Below are 19,753 nucleotides of genomic sequence, written 5' to 3'. Positions count from 1 at the left end.
CCCTCAGAAGGAAGGAGTGCAGTCTATTTATATTGGGGAGTGCTGTCTATTTATATTCAGAAGACAGAGAAGAAAAAAGTTGAGAAAATTTCCATTCCAACTGGTTGAAATGTTGACACTTATACCTGGTAAATTTACTTAGGCGAAATATTTCACCCTCTAACGATGGTGGGAAACTATTGCATAAGGTGCCAGAAACTAAATGTGGCTGTTTTTGTATTTACTTCTTGCTATCGGGTTCACTTAAACAACGTGACTGGAGAAACCTTGCAGGAAGGGTGACCATCTCATGAATGCATGCACCACAGTTGGGGAAGCCTCACCCTTTTTCCCCATCAGTTCCTACTGTCGTCCATGGTTACTCTTTTTCTTTTCTTTTTTTTTAATGTTTATTTACTTTTGAGAGAGACAGAGTACGAGCGGGAGAGGGGCAGAGTGAGAGAGATACACAGAATCAGAAGCAGGATCCAGGCTCTGAGCTGTCAGCACAGAGCCCGACGCAGGGCTCAAACCCACAAAACGTGAGATCATGACCTGAGCCGAAGTGGGATGCTTATCCAACTGAGCCACCCAGGTGCCCCGATTACTCTTTTCCTTAACACACGTTGTGTGAAACTTCTGTTGAAACTCAACTTGTTTTTCCTTTCTGCTTTATTTGTTTGAAACAAGCATTCGACCCTTCTGATTTTCTGTGCTGTTATGTATTGCTTCGGATTTACTTGACCGACATGCACCCACAAGATGGAGGAAGAGAAAGTATTGTCCAATCTTTGAGGGATCTGGGATTCAACCCAAAATAAACAGCTGCATTTATCCACAAGAGGTGCAGGTACAACTGAGGTACAACAATCAGGTACAACTGAGCCCATTCCAGAGCACACAGGTCACAATGTACCCCTCAGGGGACAGCAGAGGCAGAAAGAAGGAGGCAAAGTGTTTTCTGTGTAACATGCCATCAGTAGCAAAACATTAATTGAGACCCAGTCCACAGGCTTCTCAACTCTTGAGCATTTTCTGCCAGACAACACACACTTTATTTTTTTTATTTTTATTAAATTTTTTTTAACGTTTATTTATTTTTGAGACAGAGAGAGACAGAGCATGAATGGGGGAGGGGCAGAGAGAGAGGGAGACACAGAATCAGACAACACACACTTTAAACAAAACACGACGCTCATTAAAGTGAGCATATTCTTCATGACCTCACTGGCATAGGTAATAGAAAACCAAGAAGTTATCTCTAACTGAATTGGAATGTTTATTCTGGCTACAGAGCTGTTCCCCTAAAGGAATCTGCCAGGAAATCAGCCTCTGGTTCCCCAATTTCCTAGTTTGTGGTTTCTGCTCTGTAGGACTCAAGGGTGCAGGAGGACCCCTTTCCAGAGAAGAAAAGCAGAAGAGACAGGTGGGTCTTTTCAAACAAAATTCTAAAACATAATAAAACTAAATGAATGAAGACAGAAATTACAGTTCCTAATGGCTCAAAGCATAACAATTTACAATATCAGATCTCCACCCAGAAGTGAGAAATCCCAATTAGGAGCTCTCTCTCTCTCTCTCTCAAAGCGGGTAGAAAATTAGGGCAGGGAGAAAGTCCAGGAATATTTTTACTTTTCTTCGTCCCTCCTCAGCATATAGCAGGAGACTTGCTTGGCTTTGCTATTTTGGGTTTTCATTTTTGAAGATGACCCATCTTAGATCATACACTTTTAAGTGTTAATTAAGTATGGGGGGAGGGTGCCTGAGTGGCTCAGTCTTTAAGCATCTGACTTTGGTTCAGGTCATGATCTCACAGTTCGTGAGTTCGAGTCCCACATAAGGTGAGCTCAAGCCCCGATTCAGGTGAACATGAGCCCTGGTTTGGGTAAAATCACAAGTCCCGCTTCAGATGAGCCCTGCTTCTCTCTCTCTCTCTCTCTCAGCCTCTGCCCCTCCTGGGATTCTGTTTCTTTCTGCCCCTTGCCCACTTGCACCCTCTTTCTCTCTCTCAAAACAAAAAAAATGGAAATGAATATAGCTGCCTGGGTGGCTCAGTCCGTTAAGTGTCCAACTCTTGATCTCAGTTCAGGTCTTGATCAGAGGGTTGTGAGTTCAAGCCCTGTGCTGGGCTCCCTACATGGGCATCAAACCTACTTTAATTTTTAATTTTTAAAATTTTTTAACATTTTAAATTTATTTTTGAGAGACAGAGACAGAACGCGAGCGGGAGAGGGGCAGAGAGAAAGAGAGACACAGAATCTGAAGTAGACTCCAGGATCTGAGCTGTCAGCACAGAGCCTAGCGCAAAGCTCTAACTCACAAACTGCGAGATCAATGACCTGGGCCGAAGTCGGACGCTTAACCGACTGAGCCATCCAGGCGCAGCAAGCCTACTGTAAAAAGCAAACAACAAAAAACAGAATGGAAGTGAATGCACTGATCCAGCTAATCATGATAAAAAAGTGACAGTCCAATGAGCAACATCCTCCAGGGGGGCTCATAAAAGACTAAGGGAAAAAGTTTCAGAGAGACTGCTGACCGCCAGACGCTGTCCCCCTTGATACAGGTGGATAATGTGACTGTTCTGCAGAACCATTTCTCAAGAGAAACACCAGTCATTTTCAGTCCATCCCTCCTACTGAAAAGTGTATGTTTATTTTTAACTTTCACCCAGTGACTACCAGGAAACATACTTCAAGCAGAGGAGAGGAAAAAAAAAAAACTAATCAGGGTTCTCTAGAAATTATTTTCTCTAATAAAAGAATGTGGATATTTCTGAATTAGCTCTGGAATATAAGCCTTTTTAAAATTGTTCTTCTTTTTTCTTTTTAAATGTTTATTTACTTATTTATTTAGAGAGTCAACAGGGGAGCAGAAGAGAGAGAGGGAGACAGAGAATCCCAAGCAGGTTTTGCGCTGCTCAAACTCCCAGACTGTGAGATCACAACCTAAGCCAAAATCAAGAGTCAGATGACCAACTAAGTGAGCCACCCAGGGGCCCCTGGAATATAAGCCTTTTGACATTGTCACCCCTGAAATCATGGGGATCTTTAGTGCACAAGATGCCAGCAAGCAGTTGCAGGAAAGCCACACCTCAGAACCAAATGACCTGGACATACAAGTGGTGTGAAGGTCAAGTTCAATGCACTGGCCAGCCTGACCCCAAATAGGTCACCAAATTTGGCCCTCTGATTCAAAATATCTACAGAGAAAATAATCAACCCTTCCTTCCTCTTATTTGCTAAGATGAGGATTAAACAACTAAAAGCATTTCAGAGTTTGATGAGATCTTAGAAATCACTTATTATGTGATTATAGTAATCACATAGATTATGTAATCTAATACATAGATACATAATCACATAGATTATGTAATCTAAGTGTTCTCTTCTTTCCTGAGGACAAACCAGAAAATTCCTAGGAACATCTATCCCTCTCTAGTTCCTGGACTTGCATGTTCTTACACCTCCCCCAACACAAAACAGTTAGATGCAATACTGGACTGGAGAAGCAGCACAGTGGGAAAATCCTTGGAATCTTGGCTGATACCTGGGATATATTTTACTGGAAGAAACAGGACTACACTTCCGGCATGTTACAAATATGTGCCTTAATACTTCCAGGTCAGATCCAATCCTTTTCCGTATAAAGATGATTTGTTGCAGATCATTATAAATCATAGATGAGAGTTCTAGGGAAAAATTTGTTTGCCCACATTCCCAAGGGCCTCTTCCATGCCAGATACAGAATTGGGTGACAAGATATAATGATGGTACTCCATACTGTCCAGCCTGAAGGAGCTAAGGCACTTAAATAGCTGACAAAATCACATATAACTGAGGTGCGTAGAAAGAGTCATGAAAATCCAGAGAAGGAAGCAACTGTGACTGCTGAGGGAGGACCAGGGAAGGCTTCCCAAAGGAAAGGACATTTCACTGGGGCTTGAGGTTGAATAGGAGCTGGTCCAGTAGAGAAGGGGATCAGAGAATTACAGTCAGTAGGAACCAACCAATCCACAGAGAACTGTGGAGTATTCCAGATGGCATGAGCAGTGGGGACAAGTAGGAGGGAGGATACATGGTGAAGCAAGCCATGAGGAGCTCTGAACACCAAAGTAAAGACAGTTCAGACTTTAATAGGCAAAGTGGGGCCACGGATGTCTTTTCCACTTGTAAGAAATACAACACACTTGGGTGGCAGGTCCAAGAATGGACAGGAAGCTGGAAGACTTGTTAGAAGGCTTCTCATAATTCTGCCCTTCGACGAGTAGCAGATTTCAGAACTCCAAATTCCAAACACCTGTCTCCATCACCTTGGAATCAAAACCTGGAACCTTTGGGTGACGCTTTTAGCATGAGACAGCCCAAGACTCATCTTGGGGACAGTCACTGCCTTCAACTGGCACCAGCAGTTCCTCTTTCCAGAAGAATGCCACCTCCTCTTTCTCGTTTATCTCTTGTGGATTCCATAAGGGGAATAGATCATGTACGTTAGTCCAAATTCTCTGGAAGAAAGACTTTGAGAGTAAACAGGCTCCAGTATGCCCAGGAGACTAAAACCAGTAAGAGCACAGCCTGCAGAGCCATAGGTAGGCCCAGCATTAACATTCACCAGCTGCCTGATCTCAGACAAGTTATTTAGCTGCACTGAGCCTCAACCTTCCTCACTGTAAAATGGGCACCCACCTTCTCCAGAATGTTGATAAGAGATTCAAAAACAGATCCTTGTATAAGGAAACAGTAAGCAAAGAAAATAACTATCAATGTTATATTCACTATTGACGACACATTGCATCTGAAATGGAATGCTGCATCTAAGTCCCAGGTATAAAAAAAAAATCCAGCCATCAGAGCTCCTACAAATGACATGATTTTATTTGTATTTTATTTTATGTTTTTCAATGTTTTATTTCTTTTTGAGAGGGAGAGGGCAAGCAGAAGAGCTGAAGTGGGCTCTGCACTGACAGCAGCAAGCCCAATGTGGGACTAGAACTCATAAACTGTGACATCATGACCTGAGCCAATGTCAAACGCTCAACCAACTGAGCCACCCAGGTGCCCTGACATGGTCTTAAAAGGTCAACTCCTCAAACCTCGAGAGTTCCCCTGCAAATAATTAAAGCTTACATTAGTTTTATCTTTTCTAAAACGTATTCACACTTACTTAGAATATGTCAACCACTGGGAATGCAAGCTGGTGCAGCCACTCTGGAAAACAGGATGGAGGTTCCTCAAAAAACTAAAAACAGAACTACCCTACGACCCAGCAACTGCACTGCTAGGCATTTATCCAGGGGATACAGGTGTGCTGTTGCGAAGGGACACATGCACCCTCATGTTTATAGCAGCACTATCAACAATAGCCAAAGTATGGAAAGAGCCCAAATGTCCATCGATGGATAAAGAAGATGAGGCATATATACAATGGAGTATTACTCGGCAATCAAAAAGAATGAAATCTGGCCATTTGCAACTACGTGGATGGAACTGGAGGGTATTATGCTAAGTGAAATTAGTCAGAGAAAGACAAAAATCGTGACTTCAATTATATAAGGACTTTAAGACACAAAACAGATGAACACAAGGGAAGGGAAGCAAAAATAATATAAAAACAGGGAGGGGGACAAAGCCTAAGAGACTCATAAACATGGAGAACAAACTGAGGGTTACGGGAGGGGTGGTGGGAGGGGGGATGGGCTAAATGGGTAAGGGGCACTAAGGAATGTACTCCTGAAATCATTGTTGCACTCTATGCTAACTAATTTGGATGTAAATTAAAAAAAAAAAAATCTACAACTTTTGTAATAAAGGATGCTAAACAGGGGCGCCTGAGTGGCTCAGTCGGTTAGGCGTCTGACTTCGGCTCGGGTCATGATCTCACCATTCGTGAGTTCGAGCCCCGCGTCAGGCTCTGGGCTGATAGCTCAGAGCCTGCAAACCACTTGGGATTCTGTGTCTCCCCCTTTCTGTGCCTCGGCTGCTTGCACTCTATCTCTCACATTGCCTCAAAAATAAATAAACGTTAAAAAAAATTTTTAAGGATGCTAAACAAAGGAAAATAAAAAAGAATATGTTAACCAAAATTTAACCTTCTTCCTAATGATGTGATCACCATGATTTTCTCCAGTGCCTGCTAAGGTTTTGAGGAAAGCTGACACATTCACAGTGACTCACTATTCTGTGCATTTGTTGTCCATGGGGGTTAAATTATATCCCAAGAGTGTCTAGAACATTCCCCACTGTAAAATGTAAAACATACGCTTCAAGAGTTATCTGACCTCCACAAAATAACAGGCTTGTGAGTGCCTTTTTAGCTTTATTCTTATGTTTTCTAAACTTTTGTTATGTAAAATTTCAAACAGATGCAAAAGTAGAAAGAAGAATATATCAGGAGACCTCGTTACTCCTTACCTACCTTCAACCATAATCAACATACTGCCAATCTTGTTTCACTTATACCTCTCCACCCTCTACCCCTTGTTGGTTACCTTTTTGTCTTTATAGCTTCACTGGGATATAATTACAACTGTGCAATAGAAATGCATACAATTGTGATTGTACAATGCCATGATTTTCGGTAAATTTAGAAAGTTGTACAACCATCAGCACGAGCCAATTTTAGAACATTTCATCATCCCCAAAGTGCCTCTTGGCAGTTAATTTCCTTCTCCTCTCGGTTTCAGGCAACCAGTAATCGACTTCTTGTCTTCATACATTTGTCTTTTCTGGACATTGCTTTAATTAAAGGGAAACATACAATACGTGGTCTCGTGTCTGGTTTGTTCCACTTAGCATATTTTTATTATTTTTTTAATTTACTTTTAAATTTACATCCAAGTTAGGTAGCATATAGTGCAATAATGATTTCAGGAGTAGATTCCAGTGATTCATCCCCTGTGTATAACACCCAGTGCTCATCCCAACAAGTGTCTTCCTTAATGCCCCTCCCCCATTTAGCCCATCCCCCCCACCCACAACCTGGTTCCCCCTAGTATGTTGCTTTTAAGGTTCATTCACGTTGTAGCAGATACAGTTCTTCTTCTTTTTGATTGCTGAATAGTAGTCCATTGTATAAATAAATAATATTTTGCTATCCATTCCCCAACTGGTGGCTGTTTAGGCTGTTTCCAGTCTGGAGCTTTTACATATAACACTTCTACGAATATTTGCATCGAAGAATTTGTATGGACCCATGTTTTCCTGTCTCTAGGCAGACATGGAAGAGTCAAACTAGGGTTTTTATTGCCTTTTTTACCCGAGAGAATCAGAACGGATCAGAGTTTAGACCTTAAACATTATGTGCTCCAATCTTTTATTTAATAAACTGGGAAACGGAGTCCAACTGATTTGCTAACATTCACAGTTCATGGTGACAGAGACAGGATTCAAACCCAGAACTTCCCATTCTCTTTTTTCTTCCTTTTGAATCAGTTTCATTGTTCAACCCAGAAACATCCCTCCTGCCCTCTTCTTTCTGCTCTGCTCTGGAATGAATGGCTTTTCTCTGTGTTCCAGACCTGCCATTGAGGTATTTCCATCCTTGTTTTGAGACCCCTTCTCACATCTGGAGCCTTACAACGCCTCTCCCATCCTGGAGCCCTCTGCCTCACCTCCGTGGAACCTGGGAACCCCCATTTCTGAGCCTTCCTGGGATTCTACGAGCACATGGACTGCTTCGGGTCCACTCCACTGACCCTCCTGCAGACATTTGCTTCTTGATCCCTTTCTCGCTGCAAATTCCTTTGCCCCACTTCATCTGCTTTCTCTCCTCAAGTCCTGTGTGGTTTGGAGTTACAGATGTCAGCTAGGTTTCTGACAATAAAGTCCGCATCCCTGCGTTTTCACTTTTTTGGTTGTTTGGGGGGTTTTTCAAGAGAAAAAACTGTCTTTGCTAGCTTGAAACCAGACCTCTCCAACTTTCATGGGACTAGAGTGAAATACTCACTTGCTCAGTGAAAATACACAGACAATGATCATTTTATTCAGACGGAGAGAGGGGGAGGGAGACAAAAAACCCTGTCCCAAATTCTGAACAAGAGCTTTATTCCCTAAATGTCTTAAATGTGCATGAAGGAGGTTGTCCTTCACTATTCAAAGAGACAAGCAGCCCTTACTTCACTCTGTGGCTAGTTATTACTCCACTGGCCTAATTTAGGCAAACTAAGAACTCTCTTTGAAGCTGAAAATAAACCATGGGTTTTTAAAAATAAAACGATCGTTCTCGGTTTCCTATATTTTGGCAAATGCCAAGTACACAAAATTGGACAGGAACACTTTTTCCGATTCACAGAAATCACATCCACCACAAACTGCTCACTCTTTTGAAAGATGTTTAACTGTCAATTATGTGCCGCAGGCCGGAAACAGTGGCTGTACACACACATAGTAATTGGCTGCTATTATCCAATCAGTTAGCAAATATTTATTGGGTACCCAGTGAGCTAGGCACAGCAGGGGAAACAGAAATGGATAAAGATATGACCCTTATGGCCTTTGTAATCTACTTATGATGAGACAGAAATGCTAAAAGCTGAACAGTACAAGGTAGCACGTGATCAAGGGGCACAGGCAGAGAAGTATTTTTTTTTATTTAATAAACTTTTTTAATGTTTATTTTTGAGAGAGAGAGTGAGCATGAGCGAGGGAGGGGCAGAGAGAGACAGCGGGGCAGAGAGAGAGGGAGACACAATCTGAACCAGGCTCCAGGCTCTGAGCTGTCAGCACAGAGCTCAACACAGGGCTCAAACTCGTGAAGCACAAGATCATGACCTAAGCCGGATGCTAACCGACTGAGCCACCCAGGTGCTCCCCCCTCTTTTAATGTTTATTTATTTTGGTTGGGAGGGGCAGAGAGAGAGGGAGAGAGGGAGAGAGGGAACTCCAAGCAAGCTCTACACTGTCAGCTCAGAGCCCAATGTGGGGTTCAAACTCATGAACCATGAGATCATCACCTGGGCTGAAATCAAGAGTTGGATGCTTAACTGACTGAGTCACCTGGCACCCCACAGGCAGAGAAGTCTTACAGAATTTTCAAAATTAGAGAGTTGACAACCTGGAGAACACAGAGGGGAAAAAGGAAATAAGGGGTCTCAAAACCTAAAGCTCACACACAGATTAAAGCTAAAACAGGCCAATAGTTATGTCACTTACCTGCTCAAAAACTTCCCATGACTCATCAGTGATAATTACCGAAAGTCCAAACTCCCTCTGTTGGCCTTCAGGACCTCATAGCCCCAGGCTCCTTTACCTTGCCAGAGTCTGCTCTGGAAGATGTTCTTTGAACACACCGATACCCATCACTGTCCAACCTTCTCTGCTCCTGATGCATCCTCCAACCTTCTCAACACTTTCCCACAACCTCAGCTACTGAAAATCCACCCTGTTCTACATCCTGCCTCCTTCTGGAGGCACCCCAACACTGTCTTTTCATTACCACACAAGATTTCTGCCTCTTGAGAGAGGCAGTCTCCAAGACGGCAGGCAATGTTCCTCACCTCCTGGCTTCCCCTCCCTTGTGTAGCCTCCACCCACAATGGATGGGGAGAGCCGTGTAACGGATGAGATAGTGTAGAGGTCACACTGTGTGGCTTCCAAGGCTTGATCGTGAAAGAGGAGACAGGCGACCACTTTGTGCTCTCTTGGATCACTAACTCTAGGGAAAGCCATCTACCACGTTATGAGGACACTCCAGTAAACATATGGAGAGGTCTCCATAGTGAGAAACTGAGGCCTCCCGTTCAGAGCCAGCACTAACCATCTTGGAGTTCATTCCTCAGAAGAAACACACACACACCCACACATGCACACGCATACACACACACGCACACACATACATGCACACACATGCACACACACACACATATAGGAAAAAAACAGGAAAAATCCTCAGATGTCTGCAAACCTGGCCAACTTGCTGACTCTAGCCTCATGAGACAACCCAAATCAGACTCACTCAGCTGAGTGGCTCCCAAATTCCTGACCCACAGAAACCATATGTAATAAGAGATGTTTATTGTTGTTTTTAGCTGCTAAGCTTTGGAGCAATTTGTTAGGCAGCAGCAGATAACTGATGTACCTCTCTGGTGTGGTCTACATTACATTCCAATTCTTTGTATCCGTTGTATTCCAATTATTTATATCCTTACCTTTTAGAACTAGATTAACATTTCCCAGAGGGCATTGACCTTCTTTGTGAATTTTTCATTCTCGGCAAGCTTTAGTGAGTCACTCAGTAATCGTTAGTTGATTGACTGATAAAAGAATAAAAAAACTAAACAAAACCTTTGGTGGAAGTTACGCCTTGGGCTGACTTCATATTGCCTTTGGATCATTCTGTAATTTCAATTTTCTTTTTTCTTTTCTTTTTCCTTCTTTCTTTTTTTCTTTTTTTTTTAACTTTAAGGCCTTGGTAGTTGTGGAAGTAGAAACACCTGTAGTCTGGACTCTGCTCCCAGCCTACCTGGGCTTTTAAGAAACATTGCCAGGAACACAGAGCGACCTCACCTCACCTCTCCCTCTGAAGTTGCCTCCCACCCTGATATCCCTAACTTATCTCAGGGCGAGAGCGGCTTTGCAGGGTCACAGGTGATAAAGAAGCAAGAGTCAGAGAAGGTAATGAGGGGAGGAGACTAGGCAATAATAAACAGCAACCACTTTAAAAGGTTTGCTGTCAGCAGGGACCAAAAGGCCTGAACCTGGCAGAACCCCCATTGTAGGCACCCTGGCCCCAGTCCCAGGAATTGAAGGCATTTCACAGTTTTCTAATTAAGATGATTTCCTCTGAATCCTCCAATATTTTAAAGAGGATTCCAGCTGAGTGCAGGTCCTCTCTTGAATCCTGAACTAGGTTAGGATCCGAGTCCTTCTCATAAGGTCTGTCCTAGTGGGACTGGCTGTAGATGCTCTGAGTGACTAGTAGGACTTAAGGCCTCTCTTTAATCCATAAATAAAAATAGAAAGAAAAAAACCAGTCACAGTCTTGTGGGTCCTTTTATAGACCAAGCCATAGAAGTCACACAAATATGCAATCACTCCTTTAGGAAACACACAGAAATCCGATCATCACGTCTGTGCTAAATTATGAGATTGTACCCAGTAAGTATTAAAAAAAAAGACAATTATAAAATATACTATTCCTAACAGATAAGTGACCAGGATGGTAAATTTACCTTGATAAATTTACCTTGATTGCTATTTGTATTGACTATGGCTGATGATAGAAATCGCAAAATAGTTAAGAGCCTCCCTATAGGCAAGCTACAAAATCATTAACATTGTAAAAAGGAGTCAATGTGGCTTTTAAGTCAACAAAGGGAGTACAAATCTAGTTGATTTAGCCTAAAGCCAAAGCAAGATTAGTTCCAACAAGGCATGTATATAGTGCTTGTTAGCATTCTGTGCAGTTAATTTTAAATGCCCCCCCCCCCTCCTCTTTGGAGACTATGTGCACAGACCTCAAAGAGATTCTGGTATTTAGCCCTAATGATTTCCTCATGTAGAACACACCTCATTGCCTAAAGGCACCAACCAGATTAGTTTCTTCTGAAAAAGGATGCTAGAGATTGATTCTTCTATGTAAAATTATTCCATCCTATTAGTGCTGGAGCCCTGAAATTCATTAGCAAACAACTTGAGGCTGATAAGGGAAGGCTGTCTTCCAGCTGTTCCCAACACACCTTTGTAAATATGAAAAGTCATTGCTTGGGAAAAACTCTGTCTAATCTCTTAAAGATGTGTATTTACTTAAGAAAACATTTTAAAGTGGTTCATGATCTTAATCTCATTTACTGTGCTGCAAACTTCAACCAAATCCTGTGTTAATATTTTTGCTCCAGTGCTTCTCAGCAATATCGGAATAAGATTACATCTTTTAAAACATATACTATGCAGACATTGCCCCAGGCTACATCTTTGTTTCACAGGGTCCTTCTCTTGCTTGAGAAAGGCAGCGATCAACTCTACTCCAAGAGTCTCACTGAGAACTAAAATCAAATGCCCATCAAAACAGAGGAAACTGTGTAAGAAATAACGTTAAGAGAAAAGCAGAATACTATTAACCTGTGTATACCCTACGGTCACCGCTCTAAAATGGATTATAATATGGATCCGTATAACCATGGACAGGCATGGAAAGAAACAGGAAAATGAAACATGCCTCTTTCTCCCACACATCTACAACTTTACTAGGTGTTTTCTTTCTAAATTCCCTTTACCTAAGCTGGGAGTTGTCTTAATAGCGGGTGTAGTTTGTTTGCTTTTTAAAATTATCAGGATAAGATCTCACCTCATCAGCGGAGAACCTGGGAGTCAGTTACTCATGTAAAGGGTGGTGACTGCCCGGACCACCCTAGATAAAGGCCTGCCTGTCTCTTCCTTAAACATTCTTCAGGAATAGCAGCTCTACAACTTACAAGCTGAATCCCTGCAAAGGGAAAGAAACTCGAGCTCACCTTTCCTTAATGGTGAATTTCAAGGAAATGTCCTCATTTTCAGCTTCAACCTAAAAGAATCCCTTACAGGAAAGTAAAATAATATTTAGGCAAATCATCACAATGAAGTCACCCATTCACACCTATTTTCTGAGAATGTGGGACCAAAAATGAGTTCTAGAGATGACGAAGACTTAGTCACTGTGCTCAGGATGGCTATCTAGTAGCTCACAGACAGCTGTAAACTAAGGATGATGTCACAAGTGACATAATCATGATAAAGATAGGGAGATCAGAGTGAGCGACTCTTAAGAGGAAGAGAATACACAAGGCCTTTTTTCCTGGTAAAGAATTGAACCAGGAAAGGTTCTGAACTGGATCCTGAAGGATAGTCTAATTCTGTCCAGGAAGGAGAAGTGATGGACATTGTACGAGAGGAAGACACAGCCAGCAAAGACAAAAACAGAGAAGAATGGGGTGTGTTCTAGAACAATGCAGTTTAGGAATGGGAATCCAAGGAAACATGCAGAGGAGAAACGGGGGTCAGACAGGGCCTTGACCACGGAGGGAAGGGCATGTGAGCAAATATTGTCCTTTGGGGCTTGGGTGAGGAGCCTTGCATTTCCTGTTGTATTTACTCCTGACAATGTGCTTTTTACAAGTAGGAAGCTTCTAAGGTGAGGCTCTGAGACGTCAGATCTGGTCTCCAAACAGCATGTCATGGACCTACATCCCTGAGCGAGCACTGCCTGCTCCTTGACAAATACTGCCCAAATGCACTGAAGACAAACCATGAGCCCACAATCTGCTGCCCCGCCATATTGCTCTCCTGGACTGGTTTTTGATAGACATAGGGAGCCACTGACAACTCTACACTAGAGGAATACATGCAATCACTGGGGAGCTGTGTGTTTAGAGCAGTATAATAAAGGCTACGGAGGTGGTGTGGGGGGACTTCCCTAACGTTCAGAGCCTAATTTACAGACCACACCTTGCTTTTGCTCAGCATGCTTTGTTTATACAGATTTTTCGAGAGAAGTTTGAGAATGCCTCAAAAACTCACCTGAAATCTAAATTCTCTCCTTTACTACATGTATTTTGACTATGAAATGTATGCACCACAGAATGTATCAAAAGTTAGACTCCTTCCCCATCTTCCAACACTCGGTTCCAGTATTAGTATATTGTTCATTCTTGTAAAAAAAAAAAAAATGCTGATGGACTCATAAACATATAATACGTATTTTAAAACATAATGAGATCATTATTTTGCTTTGTAACTTAATCTATCTTGCAGATCTTTTCACATCAGTGCACAGAGACCAGCCTTGTTGGAAAAGCGCATAATGTTTTATCTCAAGGAAGTGCAGTAATACATATTAGCAGCTGATGCATCTTCAAGTTGTCTAGAGAGGTTTTTTTTTCCATTTTTTTAAATCAACACTGTAATGAACTCTTTTCGTCCCAAAATGAATTCACTCATGGCTACTTGTATCAGCGTCTTAGATAGATGCAAATGGGCTCTCTTGTGTAAGACATAATTCAGCAAATTTCCTCATATGTTAATATAGTTAACAATCGCTTATCTTGGCAATGAAGGGGAGCAAAAAGATAATCTAAAAATAAATTCACTCACAGGAGTATCTCAGGACTTTCTGCAGCCCGGGAGCCTCCTTGGAAAGACTCAGGGCCAGAGTCCTGCCTTCTGAGACCCTGGAACTGAATCCCTCATTCCACACTGGGCAGTACAGCATTATTTCCAGAGAGTCCCACAGCTCTCCCCTCTTGCTCCACCGGTGGCGTCAGCCTCCCTGGTTTATAGGCTTAAAATGCCAACGCACAGCGCAGGTGATAATAATCAGAATCATAGAATTTCAGAGCTGGGAGGGATTCGAGATTAAACAGTCCACACCTTACGTTTCTTTGAAGTGGGAATTCTGACCCACAGGGTTGAATGTCTCGCGAGATCACACAGCCAGTAACTCCACAGCCTCACTCAGGGCTTCTTCCGGTAGACAGTACAGCTGCAGGCTCCTCTTGTTACTTGAAAAAGACCAGAGGGGAGCGCCTGGGCGGCTCAGTCGGTTAACAGTTCGACTTCGGCGCAGGTCACGATCTCACAGTCCGTCAATTCGAGCCGCGCGTCTGGCTGTGTGCCTACAGCTCAGAGCCTGGAGCCTGCTTCAGCTCCTGTGTCTCCCTCTCCCTCTGCCCCTCCCCGGATCACACTCTGTCTCTGTCTGTCTCTCTCTCAAAAATAAATAAACATTAAAAAAGAAAAAAGGCCATGTGAGCAAAATTTGTCTAGAATATTTCTACCCTTGGGTAGAAACAATGCTTATTGAAAAAAAGGGTGGGGGAGTAGGGTTGGGGCAGGCAAAACAGGTGAAGGGGATTAAGAGGTACAAACTTGCAGTTATAAAATAAGTCATGAGGATGAACAGTAAAGCACAGGGAATATAGTCAATAAAATTGTAATGATTTTGTATGGCGACAGATGGTAACTCCACTTATCATGGTCAACATTCTGCAATGTGTATATTTGTCGAATCATTATGTTGTACACCTAACACTAATATAATGTCAACTATACTTCAATTAAACATTCAAACCAAGAGGGGCACCTGGGTGGCTCAGTCAGGTGAGCCTCTGACTTCAGCTCAGATCGTGATCTCACAGTGTGTGAGTTCGAGCCCCACATACGGCTTGCCGCTATCAGCTATCCGTGCAGAGCCCGCTTTGGATACTCTGTCCCATTCTCTCTCTCTGCCCCTCTCTGGCTCACGCGCGCGTGCATCTCTGTCTCTGTGAAACATAAACACACATTTAAAAAAAAGAATTTAAAAATTAAAAAAACAAAGATCTACAAAATAAGGTTTTCCAATTGTGCGCTGCACAGCTTCAGAAGCACCATTTAAATATAATCTTTGTGAACAGTGTCCCCTGCAGTTGTGCAGTGCACAACCTAAGTGGCCATACGCGGTCATCCAGAGGAAATTTTAAAAAGGGCAATCCGAGAACAAGTATAGAGACAGTACAAACAGTAAGAAATTCAGAGTTCTTATTTTTAGGTCATTTTAACTTCCTTTTCCACCAAATTCACTACTAGAATGTCTACCAGATTTCAGAATTTACACATTTGAGTTTCACCTCCTTCTTCTGTCCCCTGTTGAGGTGCTTGTAACACTGCTGACTTATCAACAAGATGGCAGCTCTCACCTGTGCATTTTCAAACTTGGGGCTACCCAAGGTGTTGAGACTCTAGAGACTTATTTGTGTTACTCCCCACTGCCCCTCCCATTGATGCTACCAAGTCTAAATCAGGGATCTTGGGAAGTTCTGAGTAAAGTCTGTTGCAGATCTAAATGTCACAGAGTAGCCAGCTCCACCTTCTAACCCCGAGCCCAGAGCTTTGTCCCTTAAGGCAAGCACCTGCAAGTTGGCTAGGTAAAATCTGTGTTTTTGCAAAAGGAAGTACAGCTGTGTGGTTAAGAACCAATAGATTTAAATATCAGCTTTGCCTTTGACTGGGGTAATGACTTAGACTCTCGTGGTCTCAATTTCCCAGTTTTTAAAAGGTCTGTAATAATAACAGAACCTAGGATTGGGCAACGTACATAAAAGCATAGCATAAGGCCTGGCACACAGTAGGTGCTCAATAAATATGGAGTCTACACCGCCATAGCTAGGTTCACCCGTGGGCCAACCAGAGGCAAAAGGCAAAAATACAGGCAGCTAGGGGCAGGAAAAGAAGAAAAAGCCTTCAGCATGGTTTCTGCTGAATTAATAAGAGCAGAAGAGAAAATACGCTTATGTTTTCACACAAATCCATATTAATCTCTGGACATTGCTAGGAGCAAGGAGTCATTCCCAGGATTGTTTTGACTGAGACTGGAGAAGTTGGATCTGGGCAAAAACTCACAAGGGTCAGTCAGGCCAGTGAGCTGTCTCCCGTGGGCCCAGCCACAGGAGTGGAGAGCCTAAGGGAAGTTCCTCACCTCAGGGCTACTGACCAAGAACAGAACAGTGAGGCAACCAGAGTAACTTCTCATGTCATGGGCAGCTCTTCCCTATCACTGACTCCCTGTTACCAGTGAGATTTCTCTGATGTGTTCCAGGCTATGGGGTTTCGATCTTCTGTATTCCCGAGATCACCTCAATGGTCACATTCACTGGAGATGAGTCACTATTCCATTGCTTCTGGAACCTTCCTATCACTGCTTTTGTAGGGTGAATATTTGTAAAAGCTACATATTACAACTTTTTTTTTTTCTGTTCATCACATGACACTAATGGGCTCAAGAGGGAAGGGAAAAAATATTCTGCAAGGCCCACCGGCCAGGGCCTAACAAAAAGAACCAGGGTGAGGATGTTGTGGACTAGTGCAGGCCAGGCATATAAATGGACAGCCCACAGTCATGCCCATATGGCAAATGCTCTGAGAAGCTTTAGATACCAGAGGTCAGAGGTCAAACTCAACAGTCTTCAGAAGGCAGGCAGATCAATAAATTATGTGACTGACTGATGTTGGGGGGAGGGGCAGGGGGAGATTCAGCAGCTAGCCATAGAAGCTTTGCCCACTAACTGGCATTTAATTTTTCAAAACTAGGGGCACCTGGATGGCTCAGTCGGTTAGGTGTCCAACTTGGGCTCAGGACATGAACTCATTGTTCTTGAGTTTGAGCCTAGTGTCAGACTCTGTGCTGACAACTCAGAGCCCAGCCTGCTTCGGATTCTCTCTCTCTCTCTCTCTCTCTCTCTCTCTCTCTCTCTCAAAAATAAATACACATTGGGGCGCCTGGGTGGCGCAGTCGGTTAAGCGTCTGACTTCAGCCAGGTCACGATCTCGCGGTCCGTGAGTTTGAGCCCAGAGTCAGGCTCTGGGCTGATGGCTCGGAGCCTGGAGCCTGTTTCCGATTCTGTGTCTCCCTCTCTCTCTGCCCCTCCCCCGTTCATGCTCTGTCTCTCTCTGTCCCAAAAATAAATAAACGTTGAAAAAAAATATTAAAAATAAATAAACATTAAAAAAAAAAAAAAAAACCCTGGGGCGCCTGGGTGGCTCAGTCGGCTGAGCGTCCAACTTCAGCTCAGGTCATGATCTCACAGTCCGTGAGTTAGAGCTCCACGTCGGGCTCTGTGCTGACAACTCAGAGCCTGGAGCCTGTTTCAGATTCTGTGTCTCCATCTCTCTCTGAACCTTCCCCGTTCATGCTCTCTCTCTCTGTCTCAAAAATCAATAAAGGTTAAAAAAAAAATTAAAAAAAAAAAACAAAACCTAAACTAAATACAGTGCATATATTCAACAAAAGGCATCTGGCATCTCATGTGGGCCAAGGCATCCATCTTGCTATCCTGCCATGGGTTCTGGCAGCCAAGCCATGAAGAACAAAAAGGTCAGCCAAGAAAGAAACGGGACAGGTGGCAGCTCAGGTACCCTGAGAGGCTGGGGTCTGGGCCCCACATGCTAGGGGCCCGGGCCTTAAAACCCACAGTAAGAGGTCAAGGTATGGTCTACCAGGAGTGTAAGCAGGCACGGGGCCACAGAAGCATTTGGGGTAGGGGGCAGAACCCCTGTTTTGGGGTTGCCAGTGTGCTTATCTTGGAAATGCAATAACGTGACAACACGGCCACACAACCTGACCTCCTGAGCACAGGGACAGCGAGGGCTGATGGGCGCCACAGGTGTGTGGGAAAAGCCGCGCCTGATTGGAGGAAAAGAGCTGAAGAGGCGGGGCAGTTCCTGACAGGCTAAAAAGGAAGGGGGAAAAACCCACATCCTTCCGCATCGTTTATTTCATAAACAAGTATATATTTAGCGCTAACTCTGTACACTTCACAAGGTAGAGTTTAGGTTACAAAGATAAAAAGCTATACTTACTCACACTAAGTGGCTTATTTTCGGTTAAGAGGAGACAGCGATTATTTGGCACCTGGGCAGGCCAAGTTATATACTTGGATTTGGTAACATTGTAACTCACTAATCATTGTATTGGAAGACTATGTAGATAATAGATGGAAGGAAATAGGCACAAAGCTGAGGTTCTCAGCAGTGCTGAAACAACAGGTCATACAGAAGGATAGAAAACTAAATTATCATCATCAGAATTTTGACAATAATACTTGGTCAGAAGAAAATAGAGAAACGTATTTAAGATTCTCAAGAAAAGAAAATGTGGTCCAAGGACATTAACGTAAAGGTCACAAAGTACTATCAAGAAATTAGGGGGTGGGAGGGGCACCTGGGTGGCTCAGTCTGTTAAGCCTTGGATTTTGCTTGGGGTCATATCTCACGGTTGGTGAGTTTGAGCCCCATATCCGGTTCTAGGCTGGTGGTGCAGAGACTGCTTGGGATTCTCTCTCTCTGTCCTTCCCCCTCTTCCTCTCTTTCATTGCCCCTTCCTCACTTGTACTCTCTCCCTCTCTCTAAAAATAAATAAATAAAAACTAAAAAAAAAAAAAAGATTATTAAAAAAAGAAATTAGGGGATGGGAAACCTGGCTGGCTCAGTCAGCAGGGCATGTGACTCTTGATCTCAAAGTTGTGAGTTTGAGCCCCATGTTTGGTGCAGAGATGACTTAAAGTAAAATCTTTTAGCAAACCATAAGAGACTCTTAAATGCAGAGAACAAACTGAGGGCTGATGGGGTTGGGGATGAGGTGGTGGGGAAAAGAGGTGATGGCCACTGAGGAGGGCACTTGTTGGGATGAGCACTGGGTGTTGTATGTAAGTGATGAATCACAGGAATCTACTCTTGAAGCCAAGACTACACTGTATGTTAGCTGACCTGACAATAAAATTATTAATTAATTAATTAAAAAAAAACAAAACCTGATGGGAACGCAAGCTGGTGAAGCCACTCTGGAAAACAGTATGGAGTTTCCTCAAAAAACTAAAAACAGAACTACCCTACGACCCAGCAATTGCACTACTAGGCATTTATCCACGGGATACAGGTGTGCTGTTTCGAAGGGACACATGCACCCCCATATGTATAGCAGCACTATCAACAATAGCCAAAGTACGGAAAGAGCCCAAATGTCCATCGATGGATGAATGGATAAAGAAGATGTGGCGCATATATATATATATATATATATATATATATATATATATATATATATAATGGAGTATTACTCGGCAATCAAAAAGAATGAAATCTTGCCATTTGCAACTACATGGATGGAATTGGAGGGTATGATGCTAAGTGAAATTAGTCAGAGAAAGACAAAAATCATATGACTTCACTCGTATGAAGACTTTAAGAGACAAAACAGATGAACATAAGGGAAGGGAAACAAAAATAATATAAAAACAGGGAGGGGGACAAAACAGAAGAGACTCATAAAT

The 19,753-nt window shown here is 43.0% G+C and overlaps 1 protein-coding gene across 2 annotated transcripts in view; it reads right to left on the bottom strand.

Moving 5' to 3' along the window:
• Positions 1 to 19,753, bottom strand: part of TNFAIP8 (TNF alpha induced protein 8) — a 130,727-nt gene that overhangs the window by 96,921 nt on the left and 14,053 nt on the right. The window contains exon 1 of one of the 2 annotated variants that reach the window (XM_053220056.1): positions 14,043 to 14,637. The exons of the other annotated variant lie outside the window; for it this stretch is intronic. Coding sequence (XP_053076031.1) covers positions 14,043 to 14,160 — 118 coding nt within the window. The 5' untranslated portion in view covers positions 14,161 to 14,637. Of the gene's footprint in view, positions 1 to 14,042; positions 14,638 to 19,753 lie in introns of those variants that run through there. 2 annotated transcript variants of the gene reach the window in all.

This window comes from Acinonyx jubatus, chromosome A1 (assembly GCF_027475565.1).
Source record: "Acinonyx jubatus isolate Ajub_Pintada_27869175 chromosome A1, VMU_Ajub_asm_v1.0, whole genome shotgun sequence".
NCBI classification, from domain to species: Eukaryota; Metazoa; Chordata; class Mammalia; order Carnivora; family Felidae; genus Acinonyx; species Acinonyx jubatus.
This window is presented reverse-complemented; position numbering and strand designations above follow the sequence as displayed.